The sequence below is a fragment of the Helianthus annuus genome, chromosome 4, assembly GCF_002127325.2.
Source record: "Helianthus annuus cultivar XRQ/B chromosome 4, HanXRQr2.0-SUNRISE, whole genome shotgun sequence".
NCBI classification, from domain to species: Eukaryota; Viridiplantae; Streptophyta; class Magnoliopsida; order Asterales; family Asteraceae; genus Helianthus; species Helianthus annuus.
Genome location: NC_035436.2, coordinates 137,905,449 through 137,927,332, shown reverse-complemented (window position 1 = coordinate 137,927,332; position 21,884 = coordinate 137,905,449). Strand labels below are relative to the sequence as shown.

The window sequence follows — 21,884 nt, the reverse complement described above, 5'->3', positions numbered from 1 at the left end:
GGCCTGAGGTGTCGCGCCTAAGGTTCCTCCGTTTCGGTGAAGACCCCATATGTATCGTTCGACTCTTTTGAATTCCGGAGTGACCATATACGGAATCACTCGTGATAAGTCATGAAATCTCTGGGTGTATCCTGAAACGTCGGCACCTACCATTTCAAGGTGCCAAAATTCTGTCTCCAGCTTTTGCAGCTCAGCTCTAGAACAATATTTTTCTCTCATGCGTTCCTTTAATTCTTCCCAAGTTAGCCCGTAGGCTGCAACGTCTCCTAGAGTTTGAACCTGAAGGTTCCACCAAGTTAGAGCTTCATCCACAAATAGCCCTGTAGCGTAAACCACTGTCTGTTCAGGAGTGCATCGGCTCATGCGAATAGTGGACTCAGTTTTCTCTGTCCATCGTACAAATGCCACTGCACCTCCAGTACCATCATAATTGAGAGGCTTGCAGTCGAGAAATTGTTTGTACGTGCACCCTGAAACGTTGAATAGACATATTATATAAACGACAAACCTGAGAACGCACGATTAGAATAGGAGATGTAACATTTAAGTTGTTATAAAAACACTTTCTATTACCATTTGTGGTGTTGCCACCAGATGTGCCTCCCTGACCTTGGCCGCCAGTTCCGCCAGATCCGCCACTGTGTTCATTGCGGTTGGCCTCATATTGGGCGATTGCTTGCGAGATTCGCTCTTCAAGGAGCTGATTCAGTTCTGCCTGTGTAGTAGGCATAGGGCCTGAGGTGTCGCGCCTAAGGTTCCTCCGTTTCGGTGCCATAGTCTTCCACACACAAGTAACGAACGGGTTAGACAAATATTTAATAATGATAAATATTGTCGGCTAAAAAAAAAGAAAAAAATAAATAAATATTAATCATCACACCATCCAACCCATCCATAATCCACAACCACTCAATCACGCATAGAATAAACCACAATGTGCAGATAAAGAAAACATAATACTGAACTTTTATATATATATCGACAACTTGATACGTTGTTTTGTGAAGAAAACAAAAGGGCACGAGGCTACATTACCCCGGTCGTGCAAGTTTATATATATATATATATATAAAAGTGGCAAAATATTTTCCTCCACATTGTTCTTCAAGGTCTTCAAGTGTCGTAACTAGTACGTAGTCTTCATATATCCCTCAAGAGTGGGTCTTCTAGTCCCAAGCATAAGTGCTTGCAAATAAATACCTTAAGGGTAGGGGGATGGGAGAGGGGTAGGGAAGATTAGACTACGAAGATAGGTACGCTCCTCCCCAAGCTTAAAAACAAATACTGCAAGAAAGGGCACTCGTCTGCTGTTAGAGCGCTAAGACGTGTGCTCTAATGAAGATGTCAAGGTCAACATGTGAGGTATGGTGTGGTGGTGATGATGGTGGTAGTGGAATAGATGGCGGAGGGTAGGCTAGGGGTGATGATGGCATTGCGTCAGCATGACGCTCCATCTCCAGATTCCCCTACAGAGAGTCTCAACCTATAGCTGCAAGGTGGGGATCTCGTCCTCGTCATTAAATAACTCCATAATAAAAGGAGCAACAGTTAGGTGGATCGCAACATTTGGCAATATCGCTACGCGATGATCGCCATCGGAATGGCCAATAATGATGCTTTCGTGGAACAGGAGTGGTGCGGCTAAAACATCGTCCTCCACAGGGACGTCTTCCGCAAAGTGCATGAACTAGTCCAAAGAGGTATCCATAAAGTCAGGGTCGTCGTAACCACCAATACTAGCAGATGAAGCTATAGTACCCAGGCAAAAATAATCCGTACAACATGTATGTATATATCAATAAATAATCTCATTATTTATTATATATATATGTATGTACAATTATATGTTTGTCAAATATAACCACGTAAGTTGTGTGAGTCGATCTAGTTTATCAAGTCTATCCCACATAGACTAAGCCCCAATTAATGTCGCCTAAACAATGCGAGGACATTATCTATTTATTTATTTTTGAAATACGTTTTGGGTAGTGGATCTTGTGCTTTGTGTATGCAATGAAAACCATGCATTTTGTAAATCCGTTTTCATGAGAGGATCCTAGTGATTGTAGACTAGACTCGAGAAGGAATCCTGGTTCACTACAATCGAAGCTCTGATACCAACCTGTCACACCCGTGTCAAAGGCGGAAGCGCGTAGTGTGACTTGATCGGTTTCCACAGCATACGATGTAAGTAAACAAACTATATGATATAAAACATACACGATGTTCATCCATTCCATAATGTAAAGATACAAGTCAAAAGTTGTTTTGTAGCAAAAGACAACATAAGTTTATAAGTTCTACAAACAAGACTTGTTCAAAATAAAGTTTTTGAAATAACGAGGTTTTGCATCCTATGTCCCGTTCGAAGACGGGATATATGGATCAAACCCTGCAAAATACGGATGACATCGTCTTCATAGTAAACTTGAAACTTCATAATTTGTTGCACCAAGATCCACTTAGTTACCTGAAATACATGTAAGTTTGAAAACATCAACAAAAGTTGAGCGAGTTCATGTGTTTTAAGTTCGTAATCATCAAATGAATTTGTAAAACATTTGAAAGTTCAAGTATCGAAATCTGGTATGTAAAGCGTAAATGAACATGTTGATCATTAATGTGTAGCTAGGACATTAATATGTGTGCCGACATAGGAAGCCACCAACCCGTAAGCGATTTAGTACCGGTCCACCCGGCGAGGGTAACAAAGGAAACTCCATGTGGCCACACAAGGACCCATGAGTGGGGCTCGCCCTGTACCCGATAGATCTACCCCCTTTGTTCCGTGGTCTTAAACAAGATTAATGGTGCTTTAAGTATCAGCCTATTCGCACGTGATCTACTAATTCATTTTGTTGCTTAACCATACCATAGTAACATGTATTTCCCCCCGAGAGTTGTAAAACCGAAAACGTTTAAAAGAAAAGGGGGACATGAACTCACAAGTTTGCGTCCGTATGTATGCTAGCAGTTCGGGTATCCAATTAGCGCGTAATAACCTACAAGTGCTCTAACTCATTAGACACTTGGGTTTATGTTAATTTATGTACACGTTGCTCATCTTGAACATTATTATATATGGAACCCTTGTGTATTTTAAATATGTTGACATTTGTTTCGTATGTTCGTTTTATTATATATATATATATATATATATATATATATATATATACACTTCTTGAGTTCATAATGTGTTAGAACGGGCATCGCCCTTTGTAAGTATCCGTGCTTCGCACGAGTATATGTGGGTATAGCATGTATAAGTCCTTGTGTCGTACAAGTATAAGTGGACCGAGTCCAATAGCGCCTTTGTGCCGTGCACGACGCATGTTTGTTGTATGAAATATATATTCCTCAAAAATATATATCTTTAAGTTCGGTGAACGTCGTTCACATGTATACGTATGATCGGTTTGTTTTAGGTATATATTTGTTTCACAAATATATATGTATATGTATATCTTTTTAAGATATAGTTGTTAAAATATTTATTTTTAACATTGTATATATGTTAATGTACGTGTACGGTATTCATTGTGAGTGTACACTTTAACAAGTGTATATGAGTACATCGTTATGTATTCGCGTATTTCATATGTATACGTACACCGTATTCATACGTGTATGTATACCGTATTTATACGTGTAGGTATACCGTATTTATAATGTATTTTTACAATATATTTTATTAAAAATATACATGTATTTTTCATTGGGCCTTAGCCCATGTCTTTTAAGTTGTTGGGCTTAATCCATATTATTAGTGTATTTGGGCCTAGCCCATTTTACATGTTAATGGGTTAGTCCAACTTATTAAATAAATGGGCTTTTACTAGCCCATTATCACACCAAGTATCCTTGTTTTTTTTACAAGTGTATTTTGAGTGTATTTTATAGGTATTCGTAGACATATATATTTGTATATGTGCACACTTGGCGATTTTCGATTTACACTTTCCGAAATTTTTGGCGTCTAAATATATATATATTTCATGTCTAAAAATGTATTATTTTTAGAGTTCGTCGCAGGAGTCGTTACCATGTATTTTATTATCCGGAACGCCCGCGTGTCGTCCGTGATAAGTATCCACCCCGTGTCGTGTCGATATGGTGACCGTTGCCGATGGCGACGCATTTATACGCTATGACATTTATTTGATATTTCGCGTCGGTTTTTGGTGTTATATGCATATATATTATTTGGTCGAAATATATATATTATTTGTACGGTTCGCCCGAGGTCCGATTGTTCGTTATCCGCGCTTCATGTCAAAGTGTAATATAACTTGCATTCGTTTTCTCATGTATTTTACATTCTTTCGTCGACATGTTTTTGGAGTTTGTTATGTGTAGTGTATTTTGTGTTTAGCTTGTAGGATCCTAACTCTAGTACATACACACAATACACATGTATTTATACACATACACATATAAAGGTTGGAAAACATATACGTATATTTTTTTTCTCCCTAAAAAAATATATACATAGATATAATAAATAACCTCTTTTTTTTAACTTATAAAGATATATAAGTTGTTTTATCAAAAACCTTCATAGTTTAGGACTTAAACCTTTTTGTTAAAACTTTCTTAATGACAATTAAGATCACTAATCACGTTTAACCCCGTTAATCACCTCGTTAATTATACTTTAAACGTGATTAGATTTTTAGAAAATTTCGCCATAATTTCCCCTAAACTATGGCGTTTTCCACGTCTTAAAAACGTATTAGTTTCACGTTTAAGCCCATAATCACAATCAAGTTCCAAAGCACTACTTTTTCAAGTAATATTTTCCACATAATTTTCCATATAACTTTTGAACTTTATATATTCTTAATCACATTTTTAATAAGAAAATGATAGCACTTATTAAATCTTTTAATAGGTTTACTAGAAAATAAATTTAACATACTTTTAACACTTTTATAGTGTACATCATGATGTTTTTTTTTTTTTATAAAAGTTATTTTGGCCATAAACCTTTTTCAAGTTTAATATAAAGTTCATGTATTATATGGATGATGATCTTGTTAAGATCTAAACATAAAAATGTTTAGATCTTCCTTGTTAGTCTAATTTACACAAGATCATCTTTGTAAACACTCTACTTTAACATAATCAACATTAACATAAGCATAATCTAACACATATTAACATAACCAACACAATATACATCTTATTTATTAGACTTTTATTGTGAGATTAGAGTTTTTAAGCTTGATTTTGTTGTAGGGTTCAAGATGAACATTTTTGTACATAATCTACATAATAAATCATGCTAAAAAAATAATATATGTATGAGGTCTTACAATTTTGCAAGAGGTTAGTGAGCTTTGGAATGAAGATTATGAAGAGAATAGAGCTTCCAAAATAACAAGAATAAGCTCCTAATGATCCTCCATATTTGCTACCTTTTTAGATCTTCTTTAAAAAAAAGGTTTTAAAGGTTTAATAAGGTTGTTTAAGACTTGAGAAATGTGGGTGTTTGAGGTATATGGGCTGCCGATTTTGAGGAAAAGAAAGGGATGTTTTCCTTGAGTTTAGAAAGTGTTGGAAAGATGAAATGATAGTGAAGGCATGATAAAGATATGTGTAGGTATGTTCACAATATATTGTAAGACCATACTTCCAAGATCATAATCTTCACAAGGTAAGGTGGGTGTGTCCCACTCATTGACGTCAACTATAGAGGGTACAAAGCATGGTTTCTTGCTTTTTTTTTATGAATTTAAACATGTGAAATAAATGTTAAGGTACTAGATATTTATGTAATTAGCTTAATTATGGTAATTAGGGGTTAATAATAGGTTAGGGTTATAAATAAAGTCAAATTAGTTTACCAGTTTAGTGGGTATAAGTTTTGGATGGTAAAAGTACCACTAGTTCGCTCACCGGTTCGACATCGGGTGTTATATGAAAGTTATAGTTTCATACCGGGAGCTATGGTTTTAATTTACCGTCGAAGTTATGGCGTCTATTCAAGGCGCTTACGACACCAAAATATCGCTCACTAGTTCACTAGATGCTTCGTTTAGGCGTTAAGGTGATAAGATATATTGTTAACTAGTCTGCCGGATAAAAAAAAACGGACAAGTTACGTAAGTTGCGATGAAACACCGGTAACTTGTGTTTCGGATATCCCAATGATGTCTCCAAGCTTATTTTAGTTGTAAATATTATTTACAAGTTCTACGGACATCAAAATGCCGTATTTTAGTGTTGCGGACAATTTATTTTTGTTACAGTTTTGGCGCGATTCGGACGAAATTTAGCGACATGTATTTTCCGGAAAGTTAAAGTGTTTTTGTATTTGGCGTCCCTAATTAGGGATTTTTATTTGTATTTCATCTACCAAGTGCGTTCATGTCCTTCGTCGCTCGTTCCGACAATTTTCAAAACTTGCTGGCATGAATAGTGTGTTCAGGTGAATAGTGTTTTCAACATTTTGCCAACATATTAGGACATAGTTTGCATTTTTCTCGTGACGCAGTGAATGTTTCAATATGGTTTAGCATATTTAACCATGTCGTATGATTTTTAGACTTTGTACGACCTAATCATGCAATAATTAAATCGTAATGAACGTAATTAAACGTTAAATCGAGTGTTTAAGTTGTACGGAATTACCATTATTTTTGCCAGTTATCACAATACAATCTCTATTTACCAACTTATCAAAAACAAGCATAAACTATAAACTTATGAACTTGAAAATTTATAAAAGTATGTAGTAACTTACTAGCATACTTAGTAAGTCTTGTTACCTTTAAAAATGTGATTAGTTCCTTAAAAACTTCATTTTTAAAGAGTTTGAATATTCACAACTTCTAGTCATATTTTCTAAATATTTTTATTTGTGAAATTTTCTTATTACACAAGTGTTTCTACACTTGTTTATCCACCAAAAATGTGTGAAGTTTATGTAAGATCCAAGTTTTAATGAAACTCATACTTTTCACTTGGTTCTTTCGAAAAACCACTCATGGATCTTTAGATCTACAAGATTATAACCTACTTTGATCTTTATTTTTCAAGAAAACATTCACTTATTCAAGTTCATAGTTTATGTGTGGATGATTCCATCATCCTACAACATTTTATCTTTCTCATCTTGCTAGATCATGTTTTTAATCATGATCTAGTAAGTCCATATGATGATCCATATCATTTCTACTAGCAAACAATAACCAACAAGCATCACAACACAAGAATATCATGATTTCTTCATCATTTTAACCATACTTTTATCACTAAGTTAGTTTATGTTCAAGACTTTGTTTATGTTTTTAGTGTTTCTTGAGATTTCATCATTCTTTAACTATTAACCATCAAAAACATGAAGTGGATGAAGATCTAAGAGACTTACCACTAGCACAAGGCTAGGAGAGTTCAAGTGTGTAAAAGTGGTGGATAAAAGATGATAAGAGAGGTCCTTGAGCTTCCGAACACACCGAGCTTGTTTGTATGATCACTAACACCCTTGGATGCTCTTAGAGTGGTTGAAATTGATCAAGTGATGGTGGTGATGGTTGTGCTTGGGGTCGGCCGCACATACAAGGAGAGGAGGATAGAAGTGTTTGTGGTTTGATGTGTAGAGAATGAATTGTTAAGATCCCTTGTGCCATTTTATAACCCATCATCACCTTTAACCTTTGTGTAATATGTTTCTTAATTACCAATAATATCAAATAAAATATTAAACAAATCCATGGGTGGGGACACCCACGGTAACCGTCTTCAGGGGGGGGGGGTATAGGGTTGGGTTTTAAATGTTTAGTTAGTAATCTAGTTAGGAATCAAATGTTTAGTTAGTGGGTTTTGGTGTGTTATTAATTATATAGTGTGTTAGGGTGTTCGGGGACACTAACTAGCTTAGAAAAATAAAAACAATGTGTTTGACAATATTTTTGTGTTCCGGGTAAAGTCCGGTTATTCGGTTGGGTGTTGTTCCGTTAAAGTGCTTAGTTAGTCCACAAGGTGTCTTTTTTAATACTTTTAGTGACACTTTTAATTCCCGACACTTTGGAAAGTGCACAGGACTAGTTTGTCAAGTTTTTGCACATTACTAGCATCATTAAATGCTGAATTTTTGTTATTAAGTGCAGAATTTGGCAGTTAAAGTATGTTTTAGGCACTTCCCGGCACTATAACTATCACCTAGTGACGCAGTCTTATTATGGTCCTCACTTCCCTACACTCCCTACTAGTGTAGTACCCTGTCTTTGGCTCATACTGGCCTCAAAAACATTGTTTGTCTAGGTGCTGGCATTGTCAGCATGTTTTCTGGGTTATCCGCTTAGTGTGCTAAGTGTGCTTTGTGCATCAAGTTTGTCACTAAAGTTTGTGTGTAATAAATGGAGTGACAGCATGAAATGTGATGCATATGTATGTATGTAACAGAAATCAGTAAGCAGCTAAATCAACAGTTGTAATCAAGCACAGTCATTAAGCACAAATTAAGAATTAATTAACTGTATGGATACCTGAAATTGTGAGGGTTGTCACAGTATGGTCCCAAAAACCTTGTGCAAGCGCAAAGCACCATACCATAATCACACTGCACCATACCATAATCACACTCTAAATTCATCTTAAACAGACCATTGCGTGGTCACGCAACGTGTCTTAGTAAAGATGGAGGAAAGATCAGTCTTCAATAACCGTGCGCCGAGAAAGGAAAAACAAATGTTCAACTAACACCCTTACGCGGGCCCGCGCAAGGGTACAGTTAGGCTTGATGATTTAACACTCTCGCGCGTTTGAAATAAAGACTTGAACAAAAGGAATCTTTTCTGTTATAACAGAATGGACACGTGGCAAAGGTGAGATGGGATACAGCTGTAGATCTTCTAGAAGGCCTTAAGTGATCATTGTGCATAGCTTCATTCGGTTATAACCGAATGGCGAATGTGATGTGGCAGCATCCTAACCGCTCATCTAAATCACGATGATGCCAACAACTTAAAGGCAAATCTAGATTAAACCACTTTCCACGTGGCATCTCCCCAACCGTTAATCAAGGTCACGATCCGTGTGCATGGATGGGGAAATAACTAACAAACGGAAAAGTAATTTCCGTTATTACCTCCGTTACAGTTTTTGGCGCCAAAATTTGGTTATAAATATGAGAATTCAGGTATGATCTGATAATCTATTTTCACATACTTTCACCTCTTACTAGTTCATCTTCTTGAGATCATGATACTTATTCTCACGCCGGAGGGTGGTCACGGAGAGAACCCCCATTCTCCCCGTGGCAAGTCTAACGGCTTTCTGTTTTGCAGTGTTCTCTGGTGAAGTGGCTCCCATCTAGCAATCGATGAGAGGATTAACCTTTTTATGTAAAAACCCTACCCTCAGATCTGATTGATTCTGGTCATTTAGATCTGGTGTTTCTTCATTGGCGCCCACCGATTTCTACTTCTATTCTCATTTCTCGTTCGATTTCTTTCTTTATTTTGTTTTCAATGGCAGAAGCTCCGTCAAATCAACCACCAGGTCCTCGAACCGAGAACAGAAGCAATTTTTCTTATGCTTCTTGTGTCGACGGAATCGTGGAAGAAGCGTCTAATGACGACGATGTTCATCATGACACGACTCAGGTGAACGATCCTATTACCCAGGGAGTTCAACCTGGAGCTCCGATCAGTTCAAATCTACCTTCTGTTGAACTTCGATCTGTTGGTTTGTCAAATTTCAAGGGGCCTTGAATGCGGTTTATGCACAACTATGTCCACAAGCGGCTCAAACAGCATCACAGGCACATAGATCTACAACTCAGATGCGATCTCCAACCGCACCTCGAGTGTTACATTATGATTCACCATCATACATGTCGGCCGAAGATACAGAGGGTAATTCTCAGTCTCGTCCCAGATATAATCATCCTGGCACTAGACGTAAAGATCATTGTAAAGAGCAACAGTCTCAGAGACGACAATCTATTCATACAAAACTGGGCTCGCATTCATAGCAACAGTGGGACACCCAGACCAATGATGAAAACTATCAAGGAGAGCTCAGTCACTTGGTACAAGACGTTTGTGAGGACGTTCATCAGATCACTCACGGAAATGATGGTCCAAGCAATAAGAAATCAAAGCAAACGTACATGGTGCAAAGAGGACCACCGCGCAGATGCAATAACAAACGAAGTCATAATCAACATTGGTGTGAAAAACAAGTGATTTTTCCTGTAGTACCAGGAGGTCCTCAAGAGGAACGACCAGTCGTCATAACTGGTATTTTCGGTCATTACCGTACTGATTATATGTTTATCGATCTGGTAGTTCTATGGATATTATATATGAGCAGTGTTTTAAGCAGTTAGACCCGGACGACAAGGCGCGCTTGAAACCGGTTGATTTCCCACTAACTGGTTTCTACAATGAAGGCGTCTTTCCCCTGAGTCAGATCTCTTTTCCCGTTACACTTTCTGATGGTAAACACTCGCGCACGGTGTCGGTCAATTTTATGGTTATGCCAGCTACGTCCCGTCATGATGTTTTGTTGGGAACATGTTCACAAAGGGAGTTTAGCATGATTACTTCCATACCGCATGTTGCTTGCGGTTTTCCAACAAAAACAGGCGTAGCAGTTTTATATTCAAGAAAGGAGGTCATGTCTTTTGATGACGAACCTCCAATGAAAGTCGCAAAACCATCCTTCAACGAACCAGAGCAATGGGTACTCAACAGCGAATATCCTGAGCAAACTATTTTGCTAGGACCTGCTGTATCTCCAACAATTCGCGCAAGACTTAAACAACTTTTGTTCGAGAATATGGATATTTTCGCATGGTCCCCAGTGGACATGACCGGCGTACCAAGAGACGTAGCGGAACATTGTTTGAATGTTCGACCTTCAGTAGAACCAGCAGTACAAGGAAAGTGCAGTCTGGGTCTAGAAAAGACTCACGCAATGAATGAACAAGTTGCGGAGTTACTTTAAGCAGGCATATTACGGGAAGTCCGATACCAAACATGGGTGGCCAACCCAGTGATGGTCCAAAAGCATAACGGCGGATGGCGTATGTGTGTTGATTTCAAGGACCTCAACAAGGCTTGTCCGAAAGATTGTTATTCTCTTTCCGGAGATTGACAAGAAGGTAGACTCTCTAGCTTCATTCCGCTGGAAATGTTTTCTCGATAGTTACAAAGGTTATCACCAAGTACAAATGAAGGAAGAAGACTAAGACAAGAGAGCTTTCTGCACGGACAAAGGTATTTTTTGTTACACAAAAATGCCTTTTGGTCTCCGCAATGCGGGTGCTACGTATCAACGTCTGATGGATAAAGTCTGCGGAGAGGATATTGGTGTTACAGTTGAAGTTTATATCAATGACCTTGTCATCATGAGTCCTGACGAGGAATTAATGCTCAAGAATATTCAGCGCACTTTCGACTCCTTACGCAAAGTTAACATAAAACTGAATCCAGTAAAATGTTCGTTTGGCAGGGAGGAGGGTAAATTCTTGGGATTCATCGTGATCAAAGATGGTTTCAAACTTAATCCAGAAAAGGTAGAGGCGATTCAGCGTATGTCGTCACCAGCATCCATCAAAAAGATGCAGCGCTTAGCCGGTCGGCTGGCTGCGCTTAGCCGATTTTTAGCAAACCATGCTGCCAAATCCTATCCGTTGATAAGCACATTACGCAATTGTGTCAAGAAGAGCCAGTTTCAATGGACTCCGGAGACCGAGAAAGCTTTTTAAGAAATGAAAGAATGCCTAATTCAGTTACCTACTTTAACGGCTCCGCGAAAATAAGAACCATTAATTTTGTATCTTTCTGCATCTGATTTGGCAGTAGGCGCAGTGTTGTTGGTGGAAAGGGACGGAGTCCAAACTCTAATTTATTATATCAGCAAAATGTTAACTGGTCCGGAAACCCGTTATTCAATCATGGAAAAGCTTGTTCTAGCGTTAGTCCATGCCTCGCGTAGAATACGAAGGTATTTTTCTGGCCACATCATAACCGTTCTTACTAATTATCATTTGGTCAAATTTTATCCAAACCGGAAGTTGCTGGCCGGTTGGCAAAATAGGCCATTGAATTGGGTGGACATAATATCCTATATAAGCCGCGCCCAGCCATCAAAGGCCAAGTTCTGGCGGATTTCGTTACTGAAATTCCGGTTGATAAAATCCAAGAATGTGAAGCCATTCAGGATCCTGTCCCAATCTTCGTCGACAGGGTTTGGACTTTGCATACAGATGGAGTTTCCAACGATGACGGCGCAAGGGCTAGCCTTCGCCTAATCAGCCCCGACAACCACGAACTTACTTACACCATTCGGTTGGATTTCAAAAGAACCAACAACGAAGCAGAGTATGAAGCATTTCTTGCGGGTCTTCTCTTAGCAATTAAAATGGGGGCCAAGAATTTAGAGGCGCATGTTGATTCTTTGCTGGTTGTTGGGCAAGTCAACAGCCACTATGACGCGAAAGGTGAAACAATGGCGTTATATCTTGAACAGGCGAAAACCTTAATCGATAAGTTTCAAACTTTCAAAGTCAATCATATTAATCGAAACGAGAACAAGCATGCGGACGCACTCAGTAAATTAGCAGCTACAAGTTTCAAACATTTGGCGAAAGAGGTGCGTATCGAAGCTCTCTCGAACCCGTCTGTTTTGTTGCGGCACGTAAACATGATAGAAATCGGAAACCCATCCTGGGTATCTCTGATTATTATGTTCTTACAGCACGGAACTCTTCCGGAGGGAAAGGCGGAAGCAAGAAAAATTTAGAACAAAGCATTGAATTATGAAATGGCCGATGGAATTCTGTACAGAAAATCCTATATGGGCCCTCTTCTACGATGTGTTGACGAACATGACGCGTAGTACTTGGTTCGAGAAATCCACGAAGGATTATGCGGAATCCATGTCGGCCCTCGCATGGTGGTGGCAAAAATTATGAGTGTAGGCTATTATTGGCCTGGCATGCATGTGGATGCCGTCGAGACCTTGCGCAAATGTGCTTCATGCCAACGCCACGCGCCTAAGACCCTCCGCCCAAAGAATCCTTTGGTTCCGGTAACTGCAGCATGGCCTTTCCAACCATGGGGAATCGATCTGGTAGGTCCTTTTCCTGATGCGCCTGGCGCAGTAAAATTTATCATAGTTGCTGTGGATTACTTCACAAAATGGGTAGAAGCGAAAGCTCTGGCATCAACCACCGCAATGGTTATCAGGAAATTAATCTGGGAACATATAATCTGCCGGTTCGGGTTACCACTGCGCATCATCACAGATAACGGTACCAATTTTGCTTCTAACGATTTACAAAAATGGATGAAAGAGATACGCATAGAACATAGTTTTGCTTCAGTGGCGCATCCACATGCAAATGGTCAGTTGAGAGCATCAACAAGCAAATTGTGGATGGCATTAAGGCAAGATTGGGAACCGCAAGAAGAGGCTGGGTCGATGAATTGCCAAACATTCTTTGGGCTCATCGCACCATGCCAAAGACTAGCACAGGTGAAACACCGTTCAGCCTTGTATACGGAACGGAGACAGCAATTAACGAGACCAAGTACAAGTCATGGAAAAACAGAGCAACGAAAAAGAGCGCAGACTTGATTTGGACCTCCTCGAAGAAAGACGAGAGAATGCAGCAATTAACGAGACCAAGTACAAGTCAAAACTGGAGAAATACTATAATGCGCGGGTGCGCATACGCATTTTCCTACCTAGAGACTTCGTATTAAGAGATAACGAAGCATCGAACGCTGAATGACCTGGAAGCTCGCGCCTAAATGGGAGGGGTCTTATGTGATCAACGAGGTCCTGGGAAAAGGAGCATACACCCTACGCAGAAATGATGGAACGGATGTTCCACGGACGTGGAACGCGCAGCAGCTGCGAAGGTGTTACATGTAATCTTAGCATCCTTTGTACTTGGAAGGCACACTACGCCTTACCAACGCACAACACAAGGATCGCTACTTACATACGCATCATTATTAATTATTTTATTTATCCTAAATGTAATCTTAGCAGCTTTGTACTTATCGGCCTCTGTGCCTTATCTATTAATGCAAAGTTTGTCACTTACATTACGCCTTTTTCATGTTTGTTGCAAATGCATGCGATTTCTTTTGGTAAGCACAAAAACACTATGGTAATCTAAATACTAGTCTCATGAACACAGATGTTCATAACTATGAAGAACAAAGAAAAAACGAACAAAGAAAAAATAAAATTGGAAAATAATAATTATGTTATTCCCGTTTAAAAAAGAAACATTTTATTCCTAAGAACAAAGAAAAAACGAACAAAGAAAAAATAAAATTGGAAAATAATAATTATGTTATTCCCGTTTAAAAAAGAAACATTTTATTCCTAAGAACACATTTATATGGCAAATTTAAATTTCTTATCAAAACTCATTTTTAATCGGCATGCACATGCGTTCTGTCAAACTATAACTACTTTTCTTTGAAAATATTTGTGCAACTTAAAATGATTTTCAGATTCAAGGTAAAAATAGAATTTCATGAATTATGTGCTTAGAAACTAAAAATAATATTTAAAAAGTGGGGGATTGAGAAATAGCAATCATCTTCCACCACCTATGCCAAAACAATTAAATAATACAATTAAAAGCTTTAGACTTGTGACTTTTATATTGATATCACAAAATCTAACCTGAACACACCAACTAACAAACCTGTTTTTGCATCAGCGGTTTGATGTAAAAAAAATGTTTCGAGATTAATCTTTTTGTTGAACCATGATAATAGAACGAGAGATATATGGAGAAAAGTTAGAATATGGATGAAATAAAACACTTATAATACACTTACTATATTTGTTTAATCTCCTCAAAATTCTAGTTAATTACTAAAAAAACATTTTTAATTTGCACCATTGATCAGATAACTAAATAGTGGAGATGAGTTCTGCAAGTTTTGAAATTATTTATAGTTCTAAAATGATCCTTACCCATATATATATATAGGGGAAGGTTCATTTGAGAAGAATCTTCTTGTAAAAAGAAAAATAAATTAATCTAGGCCCTATATTTTTTTGATCAATGATTGTGAATCAAGATATAATTTTATCTACTTTTAATTAATGTTTTAGTTAATAAGGGTAGAATAGACATTTTGATGTAGAATATTAATAAATATTTTAAGGGGGTTACTCAAGTCTTATTAATGCCACCATAATTTCCTCATTCGTTACCATTAATAGACCAATTTTCTTAGAAGTGACAAAACTATTTAAAAGTGTTATGTCCTACACATATTTTATTATGAGTCGCAAAATTATTTAAAAGTGTTGGGGTCCTATACATTTTGTACCTTACACCAGAAGATTGTCTTTATGGTGCAGGAAACGTTATTTTTATGGTGTAGGAAACGTTGAATATGTAGGATCATGTGCATGATTGTTTTTATTGTGTAAGGTGCAAAACTATTTTATTGGATGACTCATTAAATAATTAGGTTCATTAATTTGAATAACATAAATAACTAAGAGACTCATTAAATGACTTGTTCAAATTACCTTTGTACCATTTATTCTTTGTATTCTTAATTTGTAATTTCTTCTCATTTGAACTCTCCACTATATATATATATATATATATATATATATATATATATATATATATATATATATATATATAGGGAGAGGATCATAAGAAAACTACATATAAATGAGAAAACTAGAAAACTAACTAAAAAAAACTAAAAGAAAAACTAAGAAACATACCAATTTTTTTTTACAATTTTTTAACAAAAAATTGCTAGTTTTTATACATAAAAAAAATTTACAAAAAAAAAAAAATTTGTTGTATTGCACATGTGCAATACAACCAAAAACTTTTTTTTTATTTATTTATTTTTTTTTGAAAATTTTTTTCCATGCATAAAAAGCTGCGATTTTTTTATAAAAATTTAAAAAAAAAATTGGCATGGTTTTTTTTGGCTTTTTTAGTTAGTTTTTTGGTTCTCATTTAAACTAGTTTTCTCATGATCCATCCCCTATATATATATATATATATATATATATATATATATATATATATATATATATATATATAGGGGAAGGATAAATCGAAAACCCACTTGAGTTGAGAAAACTCAGAAAACCTTTGTAAAAAAACCATGTAAACTCAAGATACATTTCTAAAAAAAGAGGAAATGTAATATACATATATTTGAACATTTTAAAAAAAGAAACACAAAAAAACACCAAGTAGTTTTTTTTAAAAAAATGTTACAAAATTTCAGGTTACATAATATGTATGTCCAAAAAAAATGTAACATATAAATTTTCAACATTTTTTTTAAAAAAAAAATAGTAAGCGTTTTTTTCATTTTTTTTCATAAATAGGTCCGTGTACATTTATATTACATTTCCTATTTTTTTTTAGAAAAAAATAAAAATGTTACATAAGGTTTATTTGGGTTTTCTCAACTCACATGGGTTTTCGATTTATCTTTCCCCTATATATATATATATATATATATATATATATATATATATATATATATATATATATATATATATATATATATATATATATAGGATGAGGTTCAAGAGTGAACAACATCCTTGGTTGTGAACCTTGTGAACTAATCTCAACTATTGGTTTCAATTCTTGATAAAAAGGGTAAGATTGTAATTATATAAAAAAAAAATTAATTCCTTTCCATAAACCAATGGCAGTTACAATTCCTATATCCCTGCATATTTTACGTGATCTTATTTAATTATATTCAAATTCTATCATCTACCAGTCCAATAATTGAAACGATTCAAACCCTGCTAATTTTTTAACCACGACATCGATCATGGAGGATGGTCCTAGTAGCGGCTTCAACGGACAAGACCCAATCCAACAAGATGACTTCAATCCAGTTTTTTACACTACCATGTATCGCCCAGGTTTAGTTTTTTATCTGTTTTGTTCGGTATTGCATCTAAATCGTCCTGATCAGTTTGGTCATCTTCTTCGCCCAGTTCTTTGTCGTCAGTTTCCCGTTCATGGAATTTAATAACCGTCATCTTGTCTTTGTTGATTTATATTTTGATTGTTAACATGTACTCAGTTTTTATAGAATTCATGAATGAGATATTTGGATGACTTGTTTACAGATATATCCCAGTAATTGAATAGTTAAGGATAATGAAACAGTTGCATGTCCACATATGTACTAAACATCCTGAATATTTTAGAATGACTTGTTTACATATTTGTAATGTAACTGAATATTTTTAGGTTAAGGTAACAGTGCGTGTACACATATGTACTGATCCGAACCTGAGATATTGGATGACTTGTTTACATATATATATGAGTAACTGAATATTTTTAGGATTAAAAAACAGTTGCATCTACACATATGTATTGAACATTCCTGAATATTTTAGAATGACTTTTTATGTCGGGGTAAATGAAAGCTTGTAATTTATTCTTTTTGCCAGCTTTTTTTATGATATATTAATTCGTATAACAAACTTCCTGAAGCTTAATTAATTATACTTGCTTTCTATATTAATGATCAGAGTCAGTTGCTAGCAACATTTACAAAACACCTAACGGCAGTAGGTATTGGACGCCAGTTGTGCCGCCCGGTTTCAAACCCTTTCTCAAGGAGAGATTTAGGTCGATGGAAGCTGCTATTGCAATGTACGAGGAATATGCACAATTTGCAGGTTTTTGTACACGGTTGGGTACTTCTAAGAAAGAAAAGATTGGAGACAAAATAATAACAAATCTGCGATATGTCTTGTGTTCTAAAGCCAACAAACCTAAAGGCACCGATGGTCAATCGTCTGAGGTTGATACTATTTCCCCCAAAAGACGCTCAAACATAAAAGTTACAGACTGTAAAGCCTGTGTAAAATTTAAACGTGTGAAGGATACAGATGAGGTTGAATTATATGACTGGGTAGAACAACATAACCATGGGTTTACGTCTCCTGAAAATCTTGATTTATCTCTAAAGAAGAGGAAGCTTGATTTTTCCACCACTGAGTTTATAGCAAAATGCCGTAATATCCCACAAACTTCAGGTTGTCATAAAAGGTGGTCATCATAACGTACAGGGCACGGTTAGGGCACAATTACTGACTATAAAAATTATGGTAGAGATATCCGAGATTTCATCGGCGAAAGAGACGCCCAAATGTTAGTTGACAAAATGAACACAAGATGCAAGAACAAAGAAAATTATACTTTTGATACCCAGATTGTTGACACAGAACTCCATTTGCTATTTTGGTGTGATAATGTTTCGAAAATGAATTACGAAGCATTTGGGGATGTTTTGGCTTTTGATGCAACATGCCAAACGAATATGTAAGTTATAAATTCTCATATTTTAACTCTTTAGTTATTTACATTTGTGTGTTACAATTTACTTTTTTTTACAGGTACGATATGATTTTTGTTCCATTTACTGGGGTTGATCATCAAAAAAATGCATGATATTTGGTGTTGGCCTCCTTCATAACGAGACAATCGAGTCATACACATGGCTTCTACAAAAATTTCTCCAAGCTCATAACGGCAGACAACCTCTTTTGGTTCTAACCGATCAAGATTGTGCCATGAAACAAGCAGTTAGCAACGTATTCGACAAGTCGCATCATCAACTATGTATGTGGCATATAGTTCAAAAGATACCATCTAAGGTATTTCTTTACAAACTTTCTGGTTCTAACCTATTTGTACACTTGTGTACAAGTAGCATCATACACTGGTGTTCATTTGTTCCTTCTTTTTTATTTGTCCTTATACTTGTGTTTATTTCTACTTTGATAACTTTTTCATTTCTTTTTACAAAACATAGATCAAGGGAGACAACTTGACAAATATCGAGATAAAAGAGAAGTTTCACAAGCTTGTTTGGAACGTCTATACCAAACCTGAAACATTTGAGCACAGGTGGAATTCATTCATCGCCGAATATGAGTTAGAGTCTCATAAATGGTTGACAGAGATGTTTTCAATTCGGGAGCAATGGATTCCAGGTTACTTTCGCGAAACACCCATGTGCACTTTAATGAAAACGACATCCAGATGCGAAAGTGCAAACCACATGTTTAAAGCGGACTCGAGCGCACATAATACAGTGGTTCAATTCATGTTGTGTTATGATACGTCCATCGATGGGTTAAGAAACAAGCAACGGGAACTTTGCAATCATACTGAGACCACCAACCCAGAAAAATACAAAACAAGCTACAGGATTGAACGTCATGCGAACGTCGTTTACACAAGGAAAATTTTCTACGAGGTTCAAAAGGAAATTTTCAATGGTACAGAATTTAGTTACATTGCGGAACGGTCCCTGGTTGATGGCATTCATTGTTTTACAGTTGCTCATCTAGATCACGAAAAGGAAGTTGTTAACGAGTTCAAGGTTAGCCAACTATCACTACTTACTAATACGATTACCTAATTTTGTATTTAGCTTTGTTTATTCAGTGTATATTTTTATTGTACACAAGTGTTTATTACTTACTCCAGTCATACTAACCAGCTTCTCAACCACCTTTTTATTAGGTGACCTTTAACAAGGAAGACCTGTCGGTTTCTTGGGTTTGCAATGGTTTCACCCGAGATGGATATCTATGTCGCCACGTGTTTTGTGTCTTCAGAAGCCATAATATTCAAGAGATCCCAGCCAAATACATTCATCCGAGATGGAGACGAAATGCTCTTCCGAGTGTTGTGCATAGTTTGGAGAACAGGTTATCCGTAGACCAATCTAGGAGTGCAGTACTATGGCGCAGAATCTTAGAAAACATGGACATGTGTAGAGATCGCGTGCGGGGTGACATTGATAAACTATAGGAACTACACTCACATATTCAGGCACTTAAAGATAAGATTTTCGCTGAAGTTCCATATGATCTAGAAATTAATAGAAATGGTGTAGCAATTCAGGAAGTTATTGCCAACACTGAACCGGACGAGATCTCGTGTACGACACCAAAGAAAATTCGTAACAAGGGTTGTAGGAAGCACAAAAGACCGATTGGTCCGCGAGAAAAAGCAATAAAAGCTGTCAAGATGTCAAGAAGGAAATGTAATTATTGTGGAAAACGAGTTAGAAAACACGACAAAAGGAATTGCCCTTTAAAAAAAGGGAAGCCAACTAAGGATGACTCGTCTACAGATGAGGATGATGAGGAAGACGAAGATGAGGAAGACATGGAGATAGAATCGGACGAAACTGATAGGGACGGCAATGCTAGTGATGATTAGTATATTCATGCAAATAAACTACCTTTTTAAACTGCTTTTTGTGTTAAATTTGATTATTTAAACACTTACATTGGTCATTGTTTTTTTACTGATTTGCTACTGTCTATGCTTATCTCCAACAACTAACGTGCCCATAGGCAGTTTCATTAAGCCTGCATATACACTAGTGTTTTCACATATGTTACATATACGTACTTAGCGCTTATACACTTGTAGTCAGTGATACTGTTACTGTGTGTTTTAACTAATTAGTTTTTTTGATAAACTGTGATACTGTTACTTAACCAATGCATCACACATATATACACTGGCGTATTTTAGTTAACCCCTTTCTATTGCTTTTATAAACCCAGACTAAACATAACTAATCTCCAAGCCTTAACCAGAAGGCAGTTTGATTAAGCCTGCATATACACTAGTGTTTTCACATATGTTACATATACGTACTTAGCGCTTATACCCTTGTAATCAGTGCTATTGTTACTGTGTGTTTTAACTAATCAGTTTTTTTGATAAACTGTGATACTATTACTTAACCAATGAATCACACCTATATACACTGGCGTATTTTAGTTAACCCTTTTTATTACTTTTATAAACCCAAACTAAGCATAACCAATCTCTAAGCCTTAACTAGAAGGCAATTTGATTAAGACTGCATATACACAAGTGTTTTTACTTATGTTACATATGTGTACTTAACGGTTATACACTGGTCTGTTGTTCATATATTTTCTTTTTTGAAGTATATATGCATTCTCAATCTCCTAACAATGTATTAAACCCAAAAAAAAACACCATGTACATACAGAAATGAAAAAGGTTTACCAACATAGTCGGAAACAACATAGCCAAAATTCAAAACAGTAGTAAATCAAAATCAGTTTCACTACTAAGTTCTTTCAGTGTACATTAACATCCAAACCCTTTTCAACCTCAAACCCTTCGGCCAAGTTCCATGCGACGGCTACACCCATGACTTCATCACGCCGCTTGTTTGCATCGGAGCACACAATCTTGCAAGCATACTTTTTCCTTAATCTTGTTAGACTAGACTTTTTTTGTGTATGCGCGAGAGGAAACCCACTGTCCTATTTTAAGTTGGTTTCACCGAACCAGGTCTCCATGTGACGCATAGCAAAAACTCCACAATCCACACTATTTCCTACCGTCGCCCATTCGATCTCTAGCCTTTTCGGTATTACTGGCTCAAACTCCAAACATTTCGGATGGCGTACGGATCTCAAGTATTTTATGAAAACATCTTTCTGCGTTTAAAGCAAACATAAACCAGGTTAGCATCATTATACACATGCGTACGTTTACAGATTAAATTCATACTTACCACTTTAAACGGTGTCGTCTTCTTTAAAAATCAGTGTTATCCGAAAACTCGATGAAGCTCTCACTTGCATGCAGGTTGTCAATTACACTTATTGCCAACTTTTCCATGTCAAAACTAACCAGATAAAAGTGATGATTTTCCAGTACTGGGAAAACAATCACCGTATAACCTGTCAGCTTCAAAAGTGAAGCATCCTTATTCAGCACCATCAGATATATAATATGTTGTACACAAATGTACATAACAAATTACTATGTTGTACACAAGTGTACAGAACAAATTACATAGGTGTATTTC

The 21,884-nt window shown here is 36.5% G+C and overlaps 1 protein-coding gene and 1 long non-coding RNA gene across 2 annotated transcripts; one reads left to right on the top strand and one right to left on the bottom strand.

Moving 5' to 3' along the window:
- Positions 1-2,395: 2,395 nt before the first annotated feature.
- On the bottom strand, positions 2,396-5,571 carry LOC110934815. Its single transcript, XR_002588649.2, has 3 exons — positions 5,316-5,571; positions 2,947-3,002; positions 2,396-2,470 (listed from the first exon to the last, which is right to left on the bottom strand). It is a non-coding gene; the product is annotated as an uncharacterized LOC110934815 (long non-coding RNA).
- Positions 5,572-18,453: 12,882 nt separating this feature from the next.
- On the top strand, positions 18,454-20,242 carry LOC110933636 (protein FAR1-RELATED SEQUENCE 5-like). The gene is made up of 3 exons (XM_022176848.1): positions 18,454-18,663; positions 18,822-19,394; positions 19,850-20,242. Exons 1-3 carry the CDS (start codon positions 18,454-18,456, stop codon positions 20,240-20,242), a joined length of 1,176 nt encoding a protein of 391 aa, XP_022032540.1.
- Positions 20,243-21,884: the final 1,642 nt, after the last annotated feature.

Excerpts from the sequence above, each read along its gene's own strand:
- LOC110933636 (XM_022176848.1), top strand. The coding sequence starts at position 18,454 with ATGATATTTGGTGTTGGCCTCCTTCATAACGAGACAATCGAGTCATAC. Across the intron at positions 18,664-18,821 it reads TTCAAAAGATACCATCTAAG|ATCAAGGGAGACAACTTGAC; the intron begins GTATTTCTTTAC and ends TACAAAACATAG. Across the intron at positions 19,395-19,849 it reads AAGTTGTTAACGAGTTCAAG|GCACTTAAAGATAAGATTTT; the intron begins GTTAGCCAACTA and ends TCACATATTCAG.